Below are 21,116 nucleotides of genomic sequence, written 5' to 3'. Positions count from 1 at the left end.
AAGTCACAAAAGTAAGGATTATTAAGAAAAGGGCACCGTGCCTAGAGTCACGGGTAGCTCCTACTCAGACCTGACTCCCAGTAGCTTCCGGGGGACGGACTGATTACACAGGGAGAAATCATTCCTCCTGGGGCCCTAATGATAGAATGGGGTCCGGTCTCCCCTGACGGGTTGGTCCTAGGGTGGGGCGTACTTGGTCGCTGCGCCGGGTCCTCAGGTCGCCTTGCGCCGTCCAGCTTCGCGACGTTTTGTTCTGTGGGAAAGTTCTGCTTCCCTGGGCTCGGAGCTAAAACAACTGAGGTCGACATACTACGTTTAGGTTGAGTGAAAACTGTGTCTCAATAGCGAACAGACCCAGCACCGCGTTTCTAAGACTACTGGATGCTGAGCAGAACCTCATTGTCCTGAGGCCTTATTGATTGCTAGATAAGACCAGTTTGAGTCAACGAGGAAAGAAAAATCAAAATCGAAGGCCAGATTGAAGAAAATAAGGTGTCTGCAGGCTTAACAAACAGCGACCTTGCTATCACTCCGCGCTCAGAGCTTCAGGTGACTGGCCCAGCTTGCCTGCCGCCTGCTTTCTGCCCAAGGTTTTGTCTTTAAAATCTTTTAAAAATTTTGTTTATTGATTTTTAGAGCGAGGGACTTGTTCTACTCGCTCATGCGTTCACGGGTTGCTTCTTGCATGTGCCCTGACCAAAGGTCAAACCCGCGACCTTGGTGTATCAGGAAGATGCTCTAACAACTGAGCCACTTGGCCAGAGCCTCTCTTAAAATTTAACCCACGTATGTTTCCTGTGGCTATAAAACAACTCACGTTTTCTTTTTTCCTTCAATCTCTTTTACCGGTTATAGTTTTCTAGCAATGCTCCATTTCATTTTCTTCCACTCCTGATACTGTATTGTAACATTCTTTGAAAATGAGTAACTAGACCTCGGTGCTTGTTGCACCACGGGTTGTGACTGAACTTGAAATAAGTCGCAGGCTGCCTGCGCTTGACAAGAGAATGTGAAGCATTTGACGTCAGCAACCTTCCGCCTCCGCCAGCTCCAGCCGTGCGTACGTGCACGACCACTCGCAACCTGCGGCGCACATCCGCGCACCGCTCCAGGCGTCTCAGACGCACCGCCTACGCTCCCCGCGCAGACGCAGAAGCTGCGCGGGCGCCTCCGCCCAGGCACTGCCGCGGACGGTCCGGGGGCCTCGGACCAGGCACTGCTGCGGACGGCCTGGGGGCCTCGGGTGATGGGGCCGGAAATGGCGCGCTCGGCCTTACCCTTTCCTTCGCGGCGGGCGCCAGTTTGAGCGGCGCCGTCCGCTCTGAGGGTTCGTGGCCAACGGCTTCTCCCCGGACCTCATCGGCCGCCGACCCCTCTCTGCGGTCGAGAAAAGATGGTAGGCCGGAACAGCGCCATCGCCGCCGGCGTGTGCGGGGCCCTCTTCATCGGGTACTGCATTTATTTCGACCGCAAGAGACGGAGTGACCCCAACTTCAAGAACAGGCTGCGAGAACGTGAGTGGACCCCCGTCCGGAGCCTACTGTCTCTCGCCATGGCCGCCGCTCCACCTGTGCCGCCTCGCTGCCGGGTGCGCCCGGGGCGGCGGGCGGCCGCGTGGTGTTACGGGCCTGGGGCGGCGAGCCACCAGCAGGAAAGAGGTGTCGGCGCAGTCGCGCGACCCCAGGGCTTCTCTGTTCTCTGCATGATCCCTCCATTTTGGTGGAACGGGAACGATTTTCTCGTTTCGTTTTTCCCATTTTTGTCGTATAAAAGCACTCCTGTTTGTATTAAAATTTAGGGCGTGTGTTTTGGGGATCTCGGGTTTCTTTTTGCGTTCACTTTTTAAAATCTATTCTTAAGTGGAAAGCCGTGTTTTTTATATTTTACGAATTTCTGCGTGAGACTAAACTCAAAAGACGACGCGGTATGGTCATTGCATTCTTAAACCCTCTTGGTAGCTTCGCTCTAAATGCTTCCAAGATACGAGTGAATGCTAAAGAAATGGCAGGGGAGTCCAAAGGGCTGCGCTTCTCCTGTGGCTCAGTCTTATTTCATACCTGCGACATCTTTTAAGAGGGTTTTTACGAGAGGGAAACGTGTCACCAAAACCATTGTAATCTTTGAATTTCGGAGGCACGGTCCCTTGCAACAATAGAGGAGCAAATTTCTTGGAATAAGAAATGTTTTGTAACTTACTTAGTTTCTGGAGTTAAATTTGATATGTAAGTTATTGAAGTCCAGGAAGTACAAAGAAGTGGTTGTCCTATTTCTTACTGTTTCTTTAAACTCCATGTGTTCCGCAGCCACGTGTGGCTAGTGACTACCCCGTTGGCCAACGCCGACCGCATCCCGTCCACAGTGTGACCGCACATTCCCACTCTCTTATATTTCAGGAGGGCAGAGGCATAGAAATTATTTATTTAATTTAAGGTTAGGTATACTAATGGAAAGAATGCTTTTTTGGATTTGACACTGAGTTTCCAGGCCTAGATTAGTCACAGGTTAGCAGCGTAATCCTAGGATTTCTTGAGTTGTTGGTTTTGTTGTTGTTGTTTTGGTTTGTCAGGTCAGGTACTGCTCCTAGCTCTGGTTGGTTTTGTGAAGATGAAGTAAGATATTTGAAGTGTTCACCGCCCTTCCTGACATAGGGCAGGTCCTTCCATTAATGCTGGCCCTAAGTGTAACTATTGGAATTTTGATCAATTTCCTAGAGTTTCAAAAGTAGTGGCAGATGTGTATTTCTGCAAAGAATGGATTAACCTTTCTCTTTTGGAAACACTGCGACCTTTACTGTCGGAAACCTTGCGGAAACTTAATTTTTGGTTGAAGAAATAAAAACTGATTTTAGACAAATTAAGAAATCTTTTTCAAAATTCCTTTCCCATCTTTAATTCATTAATTCACTTTCTCACTTGAGCAGTAACCTAATGATTTAAGTAGTCAGGTTTGAATTACTAGCTGAGTAACCTTGGGCAACCTACTTCAAAGTTTTAGTTTCACTTTTGTGAAATGGTATAATAAAGGTGGAGTTCAGTACAGTCTCTGGCACATTGTAATTGATGAATGCTGAAGACTGATTATGAATATAATTTATTTGATATTTTCTTAAGCAATTAAAACTTCAACTCAGAATAGTTTTGTAATATGATTAAAGATAATTGTATGATTGGCTGATTTTTAAGAATTTGAGGGTGTCTTGCATTTGTGTAATTAAATTCAGTTTAGTTAATTTTGAGTTTTTTCTAGTCTAACTTGTAATAGAATAGTTGCATCTCCAGGGTTTCTCAGATGGGTCATTTTGGGTTGTTAACCTCTCTCTCTCTCTCTTTAAGGGAAATAGGCTTAAGTTTAAAAATTAGACCAGGGTTCTAATTTATGTAGGTTTTTTGTCTTTCATTAGCAAGAGCAGGTTATGAGGCCTGTTACAGCATAATTTCTATTAACTCAATTAATCATTAATAAGTGGAAATTGACTTCCAAATTATAAAGCTAACTACAGGTGTGTTTTTACTTATACAATACTGTATAAAGTGATTCATCATTTTAAAATATATTAAGTAATCTTATTTAAATGAATGCTACTAGAATGGCTTAGATTTGGGACTTTTGTAAGCTTAGATTTTTTGTGTATTTTTTATTTTATTTTTTAAAGATTATTTTTAGAGAGGGGAAAGGAAGGAGAGAGGTAGAGAGAAACATCAGTGGGTGAGAGATACTATCTATTGGCTGCCTCTCGCATGCCCCAAACTGGGGATCTGGCCTGCAACCCAGGCGTGTGCCCTGAGGGCAAATCTACCAGCGACCTTTTGGTTTGCAGGCTTCCAGGCTGGTGCTCAATCCAAAGCAGAAGGTTTTAATTGTTAGGTTTACACAGTAGCACTTGGGACTTATAGTCAATACTGAGTCAAGGCCTGATTTTGCTGATTGGTTTGCCAATCTGTTATCCTCTCTGCCTTTATCATAGAGATACTATATTCTGAAATAAGTTAATGTAACAAGTTGTTTTATGAAACTAAAGCCAGAATTGTAATCTTACTGCTAGAAATTTAAAGCAATTGAGCAATCTTTAAAGTTGGTAATTGTATCCAACATTCAGCAACAACAGCACACTCCTGTCTGCCCCTTAACAGAGCAGTTAAAAAAGTGGATAGTAATGGAAACTGTTTCTCTCTACAGGGTTTTGTTTCCAGTTTTATCATTTTACATACATTCTAGCTTTGGTATTTCTGTGTTTATTCCATGAACTTGCCATGTTCATTTCTAAGGTGCCTTTTACTTTGATGAGAACGTCTTCACTTTCGCAGCGTTTAAAGGCAGCGCAGGGTGACGTGGGAGTACACGTGCTGTGAAACGCAGCTGCCTCAGTCTGAGCAGCCAAGGCACCTCTTACCAGCTGTGACCTCGGTCAGTGTTCTCATCTCTAAAGTGGGGGTGATAATAGCACAGGTTTTCATGTTACTGTGAGGATTAAATAAGCTAATTAATATCATTTAGAATAGTGTCCTGGCATGTAGTATCTAAAACTCACCAAGCCGCTTATACCTTAACGACTCGCTGCTCCTGGTCTTCCTGGCAGCCTCCACCGCTCTTCCAGCCTTGGCGCTCTGCTCGCAGCGCCAGCCGCGGCTTCGCGCAGCCTGGCGTCGCTCGCTCATTGTGTTCTGCCTGAAGAGGGCCAGAGAAGGCTCTTCAGCAAGTCGGGGGCAGAATGCGCTACATGCTCTCTTCCCCACAGGTAGCTGCTCAGGGATGAACACCTAGGAAAAATAGGAAGCCTTCAAATCAATGTGCAGTATCAACTTCAGCCTGTATTTTCTGTTGAAACTGTAAAAATTGTATTAAACCTTATAATAGTAACACTTTTACGGGGGCGAGGGTCAGCCAGAGATGCTGGTGTGGTTAAAGCCGGTTTGCAAGGTTAGGTAAGAAAGGAAGGCTCCCTGACCATAGTAAAATAAGACGCAGACTGGTCACACTGCCTCTTCCTTCATGCATTGGGACTGGGATTTGTGGAGGACGTTTGCTTGTTTTTTTATGGCTTTGTTTGTCCCAGTGGTAAAGTTAAGGGAGGCTTGTCTTTGGAAAGCAGAGATGTATTTGCCTGAGGGCATCCAAGTAATAAGTACTGGAGCCATACCTCTCTTAGCAATGCCACGTGGTTATTCTCCATGTCACTGGTAATTTTCAGCTGAGGAATTAGTATTGAACTCTATCAATAACAAATGCTTGTATGGCATGTTATAAACCAGGCACTGTTAAAAAACACTTTACACACATTAACTCATTTTATCCTCATAGCACTAACACAGGTACTGTTCTTAGACCAGTTTTAGTACGACCAGGTTTCTGTGACTTGCCCAAGGTGCCACTGCCACTGAGTGGAAGAGCTGGCACATGAACAAGGCTTGTGCGTCCTCTGTGCCAGGAGCTTCATGTGAGGTGTACAGTTAACTGGCAGTTTAAATACTGTTAGTGCTCTGTCATTTGGTTTTCAGGGTTGACTAAGAGACTATTAAGATTATAAACATCTCTTACTCCTGAGATGTAATGTTGCTGTTTCATAGCAAAACAAGACCCCCTCCCTAAAAAAAATAAAAACACCTTAGAGACTATAGGCAGGGGTTTGTTTTTCCTCAATTAGCCAGCAGTAGTTGAATTAGAAATTTAGCGGTTTTGTCAAATGCATAAACACTACATTTCTTTCGGGTTTGTTTTTTTTTTTTTTTTTTTTTAATTATCTTTAGAGAAACGGGAAGGGAGGGAGAAAGAGAGTGAGAGAAATAGCAATGTGTGGTTGCCTCTCACATGCCCCCTCCTGGGGACCCAGCCTGCAACCCAGGCATGTGCCCTGACTGGGAATTGAACCCAGCGACCTTTCAGTTCTCAGCCGGTAGTCAGTCCATTGATCCACACCCAGCCATAGCTATTCCTCCCTCCCTTCCTGCCCCCGCTTCCTTCCATCCACCCACCCACCTACCTTTCCATCTTTCTTTCAAAAACTTTCTCACTCTGGTTGGGTAGATCAGTTGGTTAGAGCATCATCCCGATACTGTCAAGGTTGCTGGTTTGATCCCTCATTAGGAAACATATAGGAATGTATAAATAAGTGGAACAGCAAGTGAATGATTCTCCTTTCCTCTCTCTCAAAAAAAAAAAATTCAATAAATTTTAAAAAAAAGCTTTCTCAAATGCTGATTCCCCCCCTCCCCCATTTAAGAATGCCAGTCAGTGTTCAACATTCAGTAAATAGAATCTGTTATATTTTGATGATGAAACTCCTAACAGTGGAGACTTAATTTCTTGCTCGGGTTTCATGTCCTGGGTCGGTTGGGAGGGAGGGCTTGCTCTGCTAGTAACTTACTGAGGAGGCCTGGCTGTTAGAGCTGTCTCCGTCTCGTAAATGGCTGATCCTGGTGCCGGGGTGAAGGAAAGCCTCTGCGCAGAGGCGACCTGTTGCCCAAAGCTCCTTGACCAGAGCTAGTCATATGACCCTGACAAATTGATCACAAGGAGGCCTGAGGGCCCGAGAGTCAGAAATGTTTGGAAAGAGATCGAATGACTACCACAGCATCTGGACTTACTTTGATTCTCCTTTTGCTAATGATAAAATGAAAATATTTCATTTCTTACAGGAAGAAAGAAACAAAAGCTTGCCAAGGAGAGAGCTGGCCTTTCCAAGGTAATACCTGATCTGTTTTTTGTTTAAATTGTACAGGGGTGGGCCAAAGGAGGTTTACAGTTGTGAGTGGGTAAAATAGTTTATTCTCATGTTATTTATTATTGTATTTTCCACATGAACAACTGTAAAACCTACTTTGCTCACCCTGTAAATATATACTTCATAGAAATAATTATTTAAAACTCTACTTCAGGTATATATTTTGAGAAAGATAGCTTGATGTTTTATTTTAAAAGATAATTTGCTGTTTTTAGGAAGAGTTAGTGAGTTTAGTTGTAGATTATCCATCCGGGCCTTCATTTCCCTCCCTCCCACTGTTTTTGGCCGTAGCTGCAGATACCTTTAAGGGGCAATAAGATGGTAGTCTCCAGAAGACATTTAAACCAGAAGGCTCAAACCTCACTCAGCTGCTTCAAAATAATAAAATAAAACATTTAATACTTTTTCTTTTCTTTAGAAGAACCACGTGCAGTTCACTTCAGAAGTTACATGAGATTATTCACACCCACTGATCCAGAATCTCATCACTTGACATTTTTTCACCTAGTTGTAATATGAAAATGTAGATATAAATCTTTTTATTCATTTTTTTCTTTTCATAGATCCTGTGTTCATGATTATTTTAAATGACTACATAGGTTTATCTGCTTGATAAAAAAATGTTCTGTGACATGTGTAAGTAAATTAAGTAAGTAAATGTTAATCACCGTGAATGTAGCTTTCCTTTTTATTGAAATTAGTTCCATTGTCTGGATTCCCAGGACTTGGACTACTGGATCAGGAGTGGTTCTTTTTGAAGCAAGTTGAGGCAAGGAAAAAAATAAATGGATAAATGTTACATTTTGTTATTTTGAAACAATGGTAATCAGTTCAGCAAACTGCCTGGATGTGATAATAGTGAAGTAATAACTGGGAGACAACCACTTATTTGTTCTGTTGTGTCCAAAATACCTTTTTGAAATGTGTTCATTACGGTTCTAGTAGTCATTTTAAGGGTATAGGAAATAAATATATTAAAGATGTCTATCAGTGTATATATTTAGAATTCAGGTGTGATCAAATTCTTGCTGTATGTTGCGGTAGTTAGTGAGAGAGGCCTTCACTTTCAGAAATTAAATATTTTTCCACCCATGTTGGATAATAGGAGTGTGTGAATATATATAATATAATCCAAGAACCAAAAACTTATATTAGTAGAACTCTTGGGTTTTAAGTAAAATTTACATTTTTAGGGTTTTTAATAGTAAGTTTACATTTTTAAAAAGACAAGCCAAATGGCTGGTGGTATTAAGTATTTCTGTAATCGGTCTGGTAATATGTAACAAACTGTAAAACAAAAAGACAGAAATGCAAACTTATTTAAATAAAGCTGCTTATAATTGTAATAGCAAAAAATTAAAAGTACCTCAAATGCCCAACAAATGATTATGCAATTATATATTCTTCAGTTATATACTCTATTGCCATTTAAAAATAACTAATCTTTTAGATGCATGTAAAATCTATACAAAATAATGTTAGAAAAAAAGAATATATTGATTACAGCTACATAAAAATCTGTGATAATGATGGTACAAAAAATGGCAGTGTGTATATTTTATGGTAGATGTATTTGTATTCCTTTTTTACTTTAGGTTTTACTCATAGCTTTCTAAGAACTGTTCAAATGCCAGTTTGATCAATCAGTATTTTTTTCTTACATTTATTTCAGTATAGATACTAAACTAATCCTTGAGTGCTGTTGAAGAGTAAATTTCAGTTTTTGGTTTTATTTTTAGTGATACGATTTTCTGTGTATTGGTTATGTCCCCTGACATAATTTTGTTATCAGTTATTGATATTCTATTTCCAAACAGTTACCTGACCTGAAAGATGCTGAAGCTGTTCAGAAATTCTTCCTTGAAGAAATACAGCTTGGTGAAGAGTTACTAGCCCAAGGTAATAGTCATGGGGGAAAAAACACCAAAATTCAGCCAAATAAATTTGATATCTACGTGGCTTTATTAAGCAATTTATGAAGAGGGCAGCATCCCATCCCGCAACTAGAAGGGCGCTCTTTCCAAGGGGTTGTACAAAATGGACTATTTTTATGGGAAGCAAGGTGGGGCATGGGAGCTATTAGTGAAAGAAAAGAAAGGATTAACTGGGGACATTTTTTTCTTGAGGGGAAGAGAAAGGAAGGATTTTTATCATGGGGCCTATATAACAGAGTATTTGACTGGTTCTTGACCAGAAAATTCCAGACTGGTTCATTAAGATTATGTTTCTGGGAGAAGTTGGAAATGCAGTTAGATCAGATAGTAAATCTAGGTTTGGTATCATGGGCTTTTTAGCACAGGTCTCGCTATGGGGCTGATGTAATTTTCTTTAATAGCTATTAAAAGACTAGAAAACTAGGTAGAATTCTTCACACTGATGTAAGCTTATGGTGATGAGGGGTTTTTATCGGTGTAGTGTAGTTACCAAACTTGGTGGTTCTCTTGCCCGTTGCACACAGAGAAAACATTGTTCTGAGGCAACAGGCCTTCTACAGAGAATAAGGCTTATCTGTCAGGCAGCCGAGCAAGGTGGGAGACGAGGCTCAGGTCAGGCTCCCCGAATTAAGACTAGAAGTGAATTTAGAGGGAAGGGGAAGGAGAGACCATCCATATTTGTGTATTCTAACTCGGGAGTCTTGAGTGGACAGTCTCCGAACCAAGCCACCTGGGGCAGGGATGGGGTAGGCGAGAGAAAGCAGAAAGGAATCCCAGGTGGGCTGGTTGGCTGCCCGAGACCTGGGCGCCTGCATCCTTGCTTCTGAGCACCGCCCGTGAGGGCGGGGTCTGCTCACAAAGGCCCCACCGCAGCGGGTTTGGGTTCTGGCTGCCGCGGGGTCAGCTGGACTTGTTTGTTGGCTCCCCGGCCTGGGTCAGCCCTGGGACCCGTCTGGTCCAGCCTGGTGTGGTGGTCCCCGGGGCGCTGTGAAGGAGGCCTGCTGTGACCTCAGACACTAAACACTAGGAGAAACTCCCAGGGTCTGGTTTTGGTGTGAGGGCCCTTTCAGTACAGCTCTTTCTTAAAAAGTTATTCTAACTTCTGCTAAATACAGCCTTGTGCCCCGGCAGGTGTGGCTCAGGGGGTTGGGCACTGGCCTGCCAACCCAAGAGTTGCCAGTTTGATTCCTGATCAGAGCACACGCCTGGGTTGTGGGCCAGGCCCCCAGCTGGGGGTGTGCGAGAGGCAACCAATTGATGTTATCTCTCAAGTCGATGTTTCTCTGCCTTCCTTTCTTCCCCACTCTCTAAAAATAAGTAAATAAATAGTCTTACTTGTCATATAAAGACATTTTGGTCAAGGATGGACTACATATGTAACACTGATCCCATAAGATTATAAATGAGCTGAAAAATTCCTGTTGCCTGGGAACTTTGTAGCTGTCGCTAGGCAACAGGAATTTTTCAGCAAGGCATTACTTACGGGTTTGTTGTCATGCCTGGTGTAAACTGTAGGGAACAGGATTTGTCACCCCAGATCGTCTCTTCGGCATAAGGATTATTTTAGGCTGGGTAATTTTAAGAAGCACTGGCGTGGGAGAAGCTCTGAAAACCAAGTTGCCCCTTGTGAAAAACATTTCTATTTGTAAGGAAGCTCCCTTTGTCAGGGGGCCTCTCTCCCAGTGTTGGGAAGAGGGGGGTGCCATTATCTCTGGAGACTCATCCATGCAGGAGACGACAACTGAAGTCTGTAATAATCTTACCTTGTTTACTGTGCTTTTCCTGGTCACCTCCCATAACTGACTCCTCCGCCCCATCATCTTTCATCTTCTGCTGAAGAGGGCATTTAAGGAGGCGGCTTCAGCCAGCTGAGTGAGGCTCTCAGCTTTGCTGGATCTCTCAGGCACGCAGGCGGTGTACATGTAATTAAGCTTTTGTTTTCCCCCTACAAAACCTGCTGTGCTGCCAGTTGTATGACGTTCCAATACCTTTCTATTTTTAGATACACAAACACCACTCTTAGCACTGTGTTACAGTTGCCTACAGTACTCAGTACAGTAGCCTGCTGCACAGGCTTGTAGCACAGGAGGTGTGTAGTGGGCCGCACCATCTAGGTGTGTGGGTGTGAAGTGCACTCGGGTGACGAAGCTGCAGAATGACATCCTTCTCAGAATGCATGCCCTCGTTAGGCAGCGCGTGACTGTATCTCTAGAGGGGCTGTTAGGCATTTAATAATGTGAGGGTTATGCTCTTTAAGGCTGGCTCTAGAAATGGATGTTTCTCGTGGGTTATCATTGTTCATAATACATTTGGAGTGAGTTTTAATGTTCACTTGATATAGAGAAGATAATGAGTAAACTTTACAAATGGGACCATTTTTAGTAGTTTAGAGAATATAGTCATTGCACAACAGGTAAAAAAATTTCTATTATGAAATTGAAATGATTGAATTGAAAAATGTGAACTATAATTCAGTAATTTAGTCTTAAATGTATTTATAAGTATTTTTAGTGTCAAATTGACTCTTACCTCAAAAGTAGCTTTAAAGTAGTTGCTATCATTAACTTAAAAAGTGTAAAGTTTTGCCTTGGCCAGTGTGGCTCAGTTGGTTGGACATTTATGGGCATGTCCCATATACTGAAGGGTCATGGGTTCAGTCCCCAGTCTGGATACGTACAGGGGGCAACTTGTAGATGTCTCTCTCACACTGATGTTTCTCTCCCTCTCTTTCTCCCTCCCTTCCCCTCTCTAAGCATGTCTGGGGGTGAGGAATTTTTTAAAACAAAGTTTTTCTTACTCTCATCACTGTATCATAATAGATATAGACAATATATTACTTTAAAAAATTTGTTACTTCAAAAAAAGGTTTTATTAATTTTAGAGAGAGGGGAAGGGAGGGAGAAAGGGTGAGAAACAGTGTGATTGAGAGAGAAATATCTATCAGTTGCTTCTTGCATGTGTCCCAACTGGGGACTGAATCCACAACCCAGGCATCTGCCCTGACCCAATATTGAACTGGCAACCTTTCTCTTTGCGGGATGATGCCCAACGAATTGAGCCACACCAGTCAGGGCAGTTCTAATTACTTTAATATCTGAAAAGAAAATTCTGCATGTGTAATGATTGATATCTGTGTTTAAGAATTGTAATATTCCAGTTTATGTAAATGTTCTTCATGCCATAAAGATGTCTATACTATCAAAATTTTCTTCTAACCCCCCCAAAATACAAACATTATTTTAAATTAACTAGTATGAAGGTATTAGAATACAGCATACTCCCTATTACTTATATTTGGATCGTCGCAGAGATTCATGCACTGCTGCCATCTTCCTCTCTGATTTGAGCTGTTAGATCGAAGTCAAGGACAGTGACCCAGGGTGATGGGGCAAGTTAAGGAGGGACAGGGAACAGTTGGTCTTTTTTCCAAGTTCAGTTCTACATTTCAGCCCAGCACACCCAGAGAATTACTTAACTCAGCTGCCAAGCTTGCTTGCTTTTTGTGAAAACTACCAAGCCAATCAGAGGTAGAAGACTCAGATGGTGAGAATTAGATTAAAGATCAGTATCAAAGGAAGCCAGGTAGAAGCATAAGCAATTTGGACAGTAAAGTTATTGCTTGACAAGTTCTCCTTCATCCCAGCATCTTCCCTCAGTGTATTCCATGAACTGATCTCATCTTAGGATGTGTGACTGGGCTCAAGTTGCAAGTGCAGAGAGGAAATGGTTTCACCTACACTGAGTTGCTGTGGTTGTTCGCAACCTTTGCAGTGTTTTGAAGTCCCCTGTGTTCCACACCTACCACTCCAGTAGCTATTGCCGTTTCATATCTGCGTCTAAAGATATGGAATGTGGTATATCAGTTCATGCAAACAAATTTTCAAGTAAATTTTGTCCTTCGTGCTCATCACGATGTCTAATTATACTGTCACCGCTTAGTTATCACCCCCAGGAAACCACGCAGCCCCCTCGTTGTCTGCAAATTCAGAGGCTGACATGAGTGCTCCCTGGCCAAGTGGCACCTTAATTTTCGAGTCAGTGGAGCCATTGCTGAGTCCCTTGATGGCCGTGTAAGCCCGTGCAGACGACCCAAGTTCTAATTTTATTTTCAGTGTTCCTTAGCTGAGTTCTGGTTTTAAAAATTTTTTTAAAGGTTTTATTTATTTTTAGAGATAGGGGAAGAGAGGGGGAGAGAGAGACATCAATGTGTTAGAGAAACTGGTTGGTTGCCTCTCGCATGCCCCTATCTGGGGACCTGTCTGCAACCCAGGCACAGGCCCTGACCGGAATCGAATTGGCAACCTTTTGCTTCACCTGCAGGCACTCAGTCCACCAAAGCTGGGGCGGGGGAGGGGGGCGGGGGGGGCGTGGCGGCGGCGGTGTTTTTGTTTGTTTGTTTGTTTGTTAAAGAAATCTCTGTAGTTTCTTTTTATTTTTATCATGAACCTTGAACTGCTTTAAAAGTCTTAATAAAAATGATTTCTAATAGAGGATTTTTAATAAGGTACATTAAAAGGATTCTCTGTGTAGAAAAGTTCTTTGTAGAATACTTAATTTGAAACCAAATATAATAGTGCAAAACTCATTTGCTCTGAGAATTTGGGACAATCTTTGGAGTTTGATTTCAAATGGAATTAACTGAGGACAAGGGCCACCTAAGTAGGTACTTAGTTAGGCAAACCTTCAAAAACTATAAACCTGATATACTTTTTTTTTCCTTCAATTCATGCAAATTTTCAATTTTTTTTTTCAGAGTAGTACAACTATTGCAGGAAATTTGTAGGTAAATAAAAAGAAAGTAAAATCTACTACTCCAAGATAATCACTGTTTTTTTACCTACTTCTTCCTGCCAATTCTTTTTGCTTATAGCATCACTTAAAAAATTTTTTTGAACTTGCATGTAGTGATATAATACAAGGGATTAGTTTAAAATGAAGTTGGCTCTCTTTCTGCCTCAGTCCCCAATCTTCCTGTTGTCGTTCTCGTAGAAGGGTGCTGTTCCATTGTTAGCAATTTCTTATGTAACCTTTCAGAAATATTCTGACTATATAAATAGGAATATATGTGGACGTTCCTGCCCCTTAATTTTCCCCCTTCTGTATGTGTATTGGAGAAACTTCATATCAGTGCGTATAATCTGACTCCTCTTTGTTAATGGATTCATAATGTTCAGTCATATGAATGTATTGTCGATTGTTTCCAGATTTTTACTTGCATGATGTTTTTGGTTGGTATCACTTAGAGATACAGTGAAGACTTGAGGGTTGAATCCTTGACAAAGGCCGAGGCTTTCCAGGTCATGTGTTATTTCCATGTAACTCTTCCAGGTGAATATGAGAAGGGTGTAGACCACCTGACCAACGCAATCGCGGTGTGTGGCCAGCCCCAGCAGTTACTGCAAGTGTTGCAGCAAACTCTGCCGCCGCCGGTGTTCCAGATGCTTCTGACTAAGCTCCCAACAATTAGTCAGGTAAGGATTTGAGATGTTATGGAATAGAAGTAGAATCTGAGAATTAAATGTGTAGGGACATTAGCGTTTTAAAATGAGCCTGGTGAAATGGTGGAATCATGAAACTCATCCATATAATGAAAATAGTACTGGAGATAGATAATTGAGTTTGGACTTTTCTTCCCTAATGGAAAAACATCTAAATGACTGAGAATAAGATCCAGTAGGTTGTGCGCAGAGACTTGGATCAGGAAGTGTATCTCTTAGAGTTAAGCCCCAGGCTGTAGTGTTCAAATCCCAAAATTTAGGCCAGTCTCAACTCCTTTCTGGAACAAGTGCTCTGCCCCCTCCCTGTGTGACCGAGCATCCAGGCCTGTGGCGTGACGGAGGGGTCAGGACGGCGGAGCCTGGCAGTGAGGTCCTGAGGGGCCCTGGGCCTCTTCTGACCCCCTTGCCTGAAGGCCCCCATGCCTCGCTTCTGCCAGCGTGGGCTTTGAGTTCAGAATTATTTGACTGCATCCCCACATCCCTACTGAATAGGGCAAAATGTCATGCCCTTTGTGTACACTGACTCACGACTTAAGAGTTTAGTAAAGGGCATGCTGTTCGTTTTTAATCCTTTCCAAGGAGCCCAAGTGACTCTACTTGTTGGAAGGGCATTATCTGTTAGATGTTTTAATTTCCACATTTGGTGTGATTAAAAATTATTGAAATGACTGGGTAATTTTTCAGAATGATTTTTACTCCACTAAATTGAAAAGGGACGAAAGAAAAGACAGATCCCAGAGTTTAATTACGGCAAAGGGTTGAAAAACCAAGGACTCGGTCTTAGTCCTGTTTGTCTTAACTGGTATGGCTCCCAGCCTGTATCAGAACCCTTTATTTAACTTATTTGCACTTTGAAAAGCAGCATAGTCTAGAGCTTGCGGAAAATTGACCTGAGGGTGATGTGATGTCTTGGAATGTGGATGAATTTAGGATGAAGCCTTAACTCCTCTCTATGAAGATGACCTTTTTTACTCAGCTAACTTGTCTCATGTTATCTGGAAATGTTTTCAAAGTACTAATTTGAGAATACTGTGTTCTTTCTTCATATAATGATTTGGAACATATCCAGGACAAAAAGGGAAATATTTGGAGCATGGAATGATCAGTATTCTTAGCACTCATCAGTATTTTTAGTTTACGTAGGAATAAAAAGAGATTTGAATTCATTTTCGTTTCAGTTATGTAATTGGCTAACATGTAGCGCAATAAAATGGTATATGCCTCCTTTAATCATTTGAATTTTGAAATGAGACTGACAGTATGGTCTTTACTTTCTTAGATGATAATGTATAAAGTATTTAATGTTGGAATAAGTCTCAGAATGGGCAAACTTTAGCAAGATTTACTTCTTTGAATACAAAAGGCGTTTCTTTTTTCTTTTAACAAAGGGCATTTTTTGTTGAGCTTAGAAACCTGATTAAATCCTTAATAGTTTGTAAGAGTTAAACATTTTTTTTCTTCTTTCAGAGAATTGTAAGTGCCCAGAGCTTGGCCGAAGATGATGTGGAATGAGAAACAAATGTCAGCATAACAATCTCAATTAAAAATGTTTTTAAAATCTTATTTTGGAAGATGAGCAGCTCTGGGGGAATAAGGGCACTGTACTTGGTATGGACTGTCCTACACTAAATCTACCAAAGTTAATTTTTACTTTGTGTAGATCTCATTTGTCTTTTATTTATTTTTCCCAGTGAAGAGTGTATTTTGATAGAGAGCTTTTCATTTTATAAATACACTATGAGTTACTGAAATATCATGGATTTTGTTCATTCCTAAAATGTGTAATTGTACATATACTGTGTACATCAGAAATATCCAGCGCTCAGTTTTGAAAGGCAAAAAAAAGAAAAGTAGGGGAAGGCTGAAGAATGCACGTTTTTTTTAAACTAGCACATTTTGCCGCACATGAGAAAATTGGATGGAAACATGATTGTGTTTATCAAAATTGGGTATTGAAATCTTTGCTATCATTGCTTTGCATTTGATCTCTTACATATGTGAGAAGTGCCGCTGTGCTGCGTTAACACCTTCGCAACCCTGCGATCAGTCTGGGAACGCTTTGTTCAAGTCAGTGGCTTGCTGTGCTCTGGATGTTTATCTCCTGGTGTTCTAGATGCGTGTAGTTGCAGATAGCACTGGGATCTAGATCTGTGCGTGCCCCTGATGTGGCTGTTGAGCTTCTCCAGTGACTGAGGCCTGCCCTCTTTCCTCACTCAGGGGGTGAGGGAGTTGGTCTGCTGATTCGGAGAAGCGTCCCTTTCAGCTCCCAAGTCATTTGGTTGAGTTCCAGCGTCAGGAAATCCATCCTCCTTCTGAGGGGCAATCAGGCCTTGCATTTTTTTATTTCTAAATTTTGCATGCTTGCCTGGCTTAGTATTTCCAAAGATATTTTTTTAAGGTATTAACAATGTGTTGTTTTTCACTGGAATCATGTGGTTCTGTCCCTATTCTTGTAAATTAATCTGAAACTTAAACTTTAAGGTAACTGAGATGATAATGCTTGTAAAAATATTTCTTTGCTTTTATCTTAATGCAACTCTGTAATCCTTTAACCTGATTCATCTGTCTTGTTACATGACAAGAATAAGGTATAGCCTGTGGCTGGAGAAGTGGCAAAGACCGGAGGTAATGGAACCTCTTCTTCGCAAGATAGTGACATTATCTGCAATCACAGATTCACCATCAGACCTGAGGATAGGGGTCTTTGGCGCGAATAATGGGCTGTTGGACTGAATAGCATCTCTGCTGCTGTTCTGACGACCTCTGGAGAGAGCTTGGGCTTTGCGGGGGCTGTGGTGTAGTGCACAGAGTTTGGGGTGTGGTTTTAGTGTCTGTCTTTGGAGAGCCACCCCAGCCTTGGACAAGTCCTGCTGCATCCCTGAACTTCGGTTATTCTCATCTATACAATTAGGACTAGGTGACTCACACATTTAATGACTCTTCCCCAGGTACTTAGCAGACTTGTGATCCTGAACCTGTAAACAGTACTTTTTTGATTACAGCTAGCATGCTTTTTGGGGTGACCAGTACACACATGCTGGTTAGTCACTTTTACTAATAGGATTCCCTAATCCGCAGCAGGATAGTGGTCATTGGTCAGCGAGTGGAAACAGCCTTCTATCCTGCACCCGCCCGAACAAGAGTGTTCAGAACAGTGGCCACCCAAGAGAAGAGAAGAATGCGCGTGGGGCCAGAGGGAACACAGGTTGGGGGGCGCGGGGAGCGAGAGAGCAGGCCCGGAAACCTTGGGGACTGGCTGGCGGGAGGGCAGGGGCGCTCCTTGGGTTTGGGAGGGTGTGAAGACTGGGCCCCGGAGAGTGGGAACGCCCCGCGTTCAGGCAAAGACGCGTTTTTTGATGCAGGGCTTGCTGAGGAGGCGGTGGTGTCTTCATTGTAGAGCTGACTCAGCCAAGTGCATTTTCTCATTTAAAGCTCTGGTGCTTTAAAAATAGGTACCACTTCTGAAAGCCAGCTGTGTTAGGTTAAAAGAAAAAAATTACCCCCTGGCACCTGATTGCCAAACAGTTTCCTGGAACCAGGCAGTCATGCTGTTGCTGGCCAAACGGTGCTCAGCCCCGGATGGGAGCAGGGAGGTAACCGCTCGAGTGTTCCCACGCGCTCGTGTGGCACACTTAAAATCTTTGGAAATGGAAATAGTAAGTGCATATTGGCATGCCTTTTGGGGCAGAGATCTATTGTTTGGTTCCGTGATTTATACTTAAAGGGAAAGAGCATTTATACAGGCTTACCTAGTGGTAGCAGTGCTGTTCTATTAACAGGTAACTAGGACTTTTGTTCACACTTAACATGTAAAATTTAGTACAGTGTGCATAGTAGGCAAGCAGGCCATCGATTGGCCTTTCTGACCCTGTTGAATCAATCTGTGGACCACAGTGTGTTAATGAAATGTTATTGCAGAAGAGATTATGAGATAATTGGTATATCATGCAGGTATCATACAAAATTTTCTTTCTAGTAACATAAATGCAGTTTTATCATTGCTTGTGCCTCAACTGTTTAAGTGACTATTAAAGGGCTTGGAGAAAATATTGGCTTGGTGTTTATTTGCAGAAGTGAATTCTGAATTGGGCGACTCAAAGTCGTGGTACCTAAGTGCGTCTAGGTTACAGCATCCCTTTGAGGATGTTGACAGCTGTGCAGTTTCTCCCCAGGAATGTGCGCATTTGCCTTTGACTCAGGGGGTTGACAGATTCAGGCTCAGAACCCTGGCTTGAATGTCAGGCAGGCGAGCACTCGATGTCGGGGTGGCTTTCCAAGGGCAGCGTGGGCCAGAAGCACCTGGAGGGCCGGCAGAAGCAGGCTGCTGGGTGCTCAGCCTGGGCCAGGAGCAGCGGGGCCCTTCAGCTCGCCTGTCAGCGTCCCAGGGTTTGATGGTGCTGCTGGTCTGGGGTTACGCCGTGAATGTGACGCAGACAGTGACGCTCAGCAGTGATGTGGAAAATGTGGCAGGACGTCCCTGTCAGTGCCAGCTGTGTCGCGGTCACAGTGTACGTGCTTCAGCGCTCTGAAAAGGCGGTGATGGGAAAGTCGGCCCGCGGGAACAGCCGGCACTCGCCTGGGCGCGATCTGAGCACGAAGACATGACCCTCAGGCTTGATGGTCAAGGGAGGCCAGTCCATTTAAATGCACTTGAGGAAAGCTGCTCCCGAGGTAGCCGCCAGCGAGGCATGACGTTGCTTACGCAGGAATCACTTTCCCTAAGTATTTAATAGTGAGTTTTTAAAATTTTTATTGCACTTTTGTGTTTTGGGGCAAATCAAATGGATTTTTCCCCTTTTAGGTACAGGGTTTCTAGAACACTTTTTGTCCGTGTGGATATATATATATTTTTTTCCTTCTGCCTTTTAAAGGCTACAGCTGTGTTCTGCAAACAGCCCGGGAGGCATAGTGAGGGCTCTAAATCCTATTTAATTTCCAGTGATAGTGATAAGGGTGTCAAATACTTTGATATGCTAACAACTAAGCTAGGGGTTGGGGGCTGGAGGGAGAGAAATGGAGAAGAGGCTGCGGTTCCACTGGAGCTTGTCCTGGCACCTGGTGGTGAACAGTGTCTCCCTGTGTCAGGTGCCGGCACGTGTGCAAGTTCAGGGAGAACTGGACCCCCGGCACTGGGATCAGGGGCCGTGCAGCCCTGCGCATGGGAGTGGACGGACTGAACTGAGCTGCCTAGGTTTGCTCCCTGGTAGGGGGCACCTGTGAAGGTCTCACACCAGAGCTTGTCTCAGTTTACTCAGAGCAACACACAAGAGCAGTCCCCAGAGAGAGTGCTCACCCTGTTCCCCATCTGAGGACAACATTGTGGTCCTAGCAGAGAATGATTTCTCTTTAAAACTGGTTGTTTCAATATCCCATTCCTAGAGAGCGTGCAGTGGTTTCAACAGCTTCCACTGCAGTTCCCACTCGTAAGCAGGACTCCAGCAGCAAGTACAGAGCCCCACTGGGAAGAAGAGTGGCTCTGGGCACGGGCAGCTCTAGGCCCACGCAGACGAGGCAAGAACGTGGCTGAGCTCCAGGAGGTGTGGCCCAGCCTGAGAAACCTGCCCAGGGAAGATCCAGGGCCCCCACCCAGCTTTATGGAGGTACGATTCACTAATAAAAATTACGTGTGTTTAAGATGCTCAGGTGATGTTTTGATGTACATATGCATTGTGAAATGATTACCACCTTCAAGCTGATTAACACCTATCACCTCGAGTTACCTTCTTGGTGTGTGGGGTGGGAATACTTGGGATCTACAGATCTCGAGTGTGCAATAAATGCATCATGAACCGCGGCCCCTGTGCCCTACGTGAGACCACCGTAACGTGCGCACACCTGGAAGCCCGTGCCCTTTGACCGCCGTCTCCTCGTGTCCTCCGCCTCCAGCTCTTGGTAACCACCATTCTACTCTTTCTGTGAATTTGATTCTTTTAGGTTCAGCATGTGAGATGCGGTATTTGCCTTTCTGTCTGGCTTATTTCACTTAACACGTCCTACAGGTTCATTCACGTTGGCTGTGGAGGTGCCTCCGTTTTTAAGGCCAGCTGTGCCCTTGCGTGTGCAAATCCCGGTTGTGTGTGTGTTCGCCCGCAGTGCAGATGCCTCCGAGACGGGGCTTTCATCCTCCAGACGTACACCCAGAAGTGGGATCGCGGGGTCACAAGGCAGGCAGTTCTGTTTTTAACTTTTCGAGGGACCTCCATACTGTTTTCCATGCTGGCAGCACCGACCGACACTCATGCCACAGGGCGGGAGCGTTCCCTTTTCTCCATGTCCTCGCCAGCTTTTGACTTTTTGATACCAACCATTCTGGCAGGTGTGAGGTGGTGGTGTGGTTTTGATTTGCTTTGCTTGTGGTTTTGATTTCATTTCCCTGATGATTACTGACGTTGAGCACCTTTTCATACGCATGCTGGCCATCTGTATGTCTCGGGAAAAATGTATGCAGGTCATTTGCCCATTTTAAAATTGGGTTATGTTTTTGCTATCCAGTTGTATGAGTTTCTTACATTTTTTGGATATTAACCCCCTGTCAGATACATGTTTGCAACTATTTTCTCCTGTAGGTTGTCTTTTCATTTTATTGATGGTTTCCTTTGCTGCTGCAGAGGTTTTAATTTGACTTAGTCCCAGTTTATTTTTGCTGTTGGTGTCAAATACAAAACTTCATTGCCAAGGCATGTCAGAAAATGTTTCGCCTTTGTTTTCTTCTAGGAGTTGAACAGTTTCAGGTCTTCTGTTTAAGTCTTTAATCCATTTGGAGTTGATACTCACATATGGATGCAAGGTAGGGTCCAATTTTTCATGTGTGAGTGCTGAGAGCCAGTCTCCCCGGCACCATTTATTCCACATTGCATGTTCTTGGCTCCTTTGTCAAAACTGAGTTGACTGTAAGACTCAGGATTTGAATTAGGGAGGGTAACTCGTACTGTATTTAATAGGAGGGCTGGTTTTTGGTTTTTTAAA

At 43.3% G+C, this 21,116-nt stretch overlaps 1 protein-coding gene and 1 non-coding gene across 2 annotated transcripts; both read left to right on the top strand.

Moving 5' to 3' along the window:
* The first annotated feature begins 1,193 nt into the window (after window positions 1–1,193).
* Window positions 1,194–18,197, top strand: TOMM20 (translocase of outer mitochondrial membrane 20). The gene is made up of 5 exons (XM_054576762.1): window positions 1,194–1,514; window positions 6,633–6,679; window positions 8,536–8,617; window positions 13,981–14,123; window positions 15,618–18,197. The coding sequence occupies exons 1-5, from the start codon at window positions 1,394–1,396 to the stop codon at window positions 15,660–15,662; spliced, it is 438 nt and encodes a 145-aa protein (XP_054432737.1). The 5' UTR covers window positions 1,194–1,393; the 3' UTR covers window positions 15,663–18,197.
* On the top strand, window positions 1,934–2,068 carry LOC129073103 (small nucleolar RNA SNORA14). The gene has a single exon (XR_008529412.1). It is a non-coding gene; the product is annotated as a small nucleolar RNA SNORA14 (small nucleolar RNA).
* Window positions 18,198–21,116: the final 2,919 nt, after the last annotated feature.

The sequence above is a fragment of the Pteronotus mesoamericanus genome, unplaced genomic scaffold (assembly GCF_021234165.1).
Source record: "Pteronotus mesoamericanus isolate MK-2021 breed Mesoamerican mustached bat unplaced genomic scaffold, CSHL_Meso_final contig_347, whole genome shotgun sequence".
In the NCBI taxonomy this organism is placed as follows: domain Eukaryota; kingdom Metazoa; phylum Chordata; class Mammalia; order Chiroptera; family Mormoopidae; genus Pteronotus; species Pteronotus mesoamericanus.
This window is presented reverse-complemented; position numbering and strand designations above follow the sequence as displayed.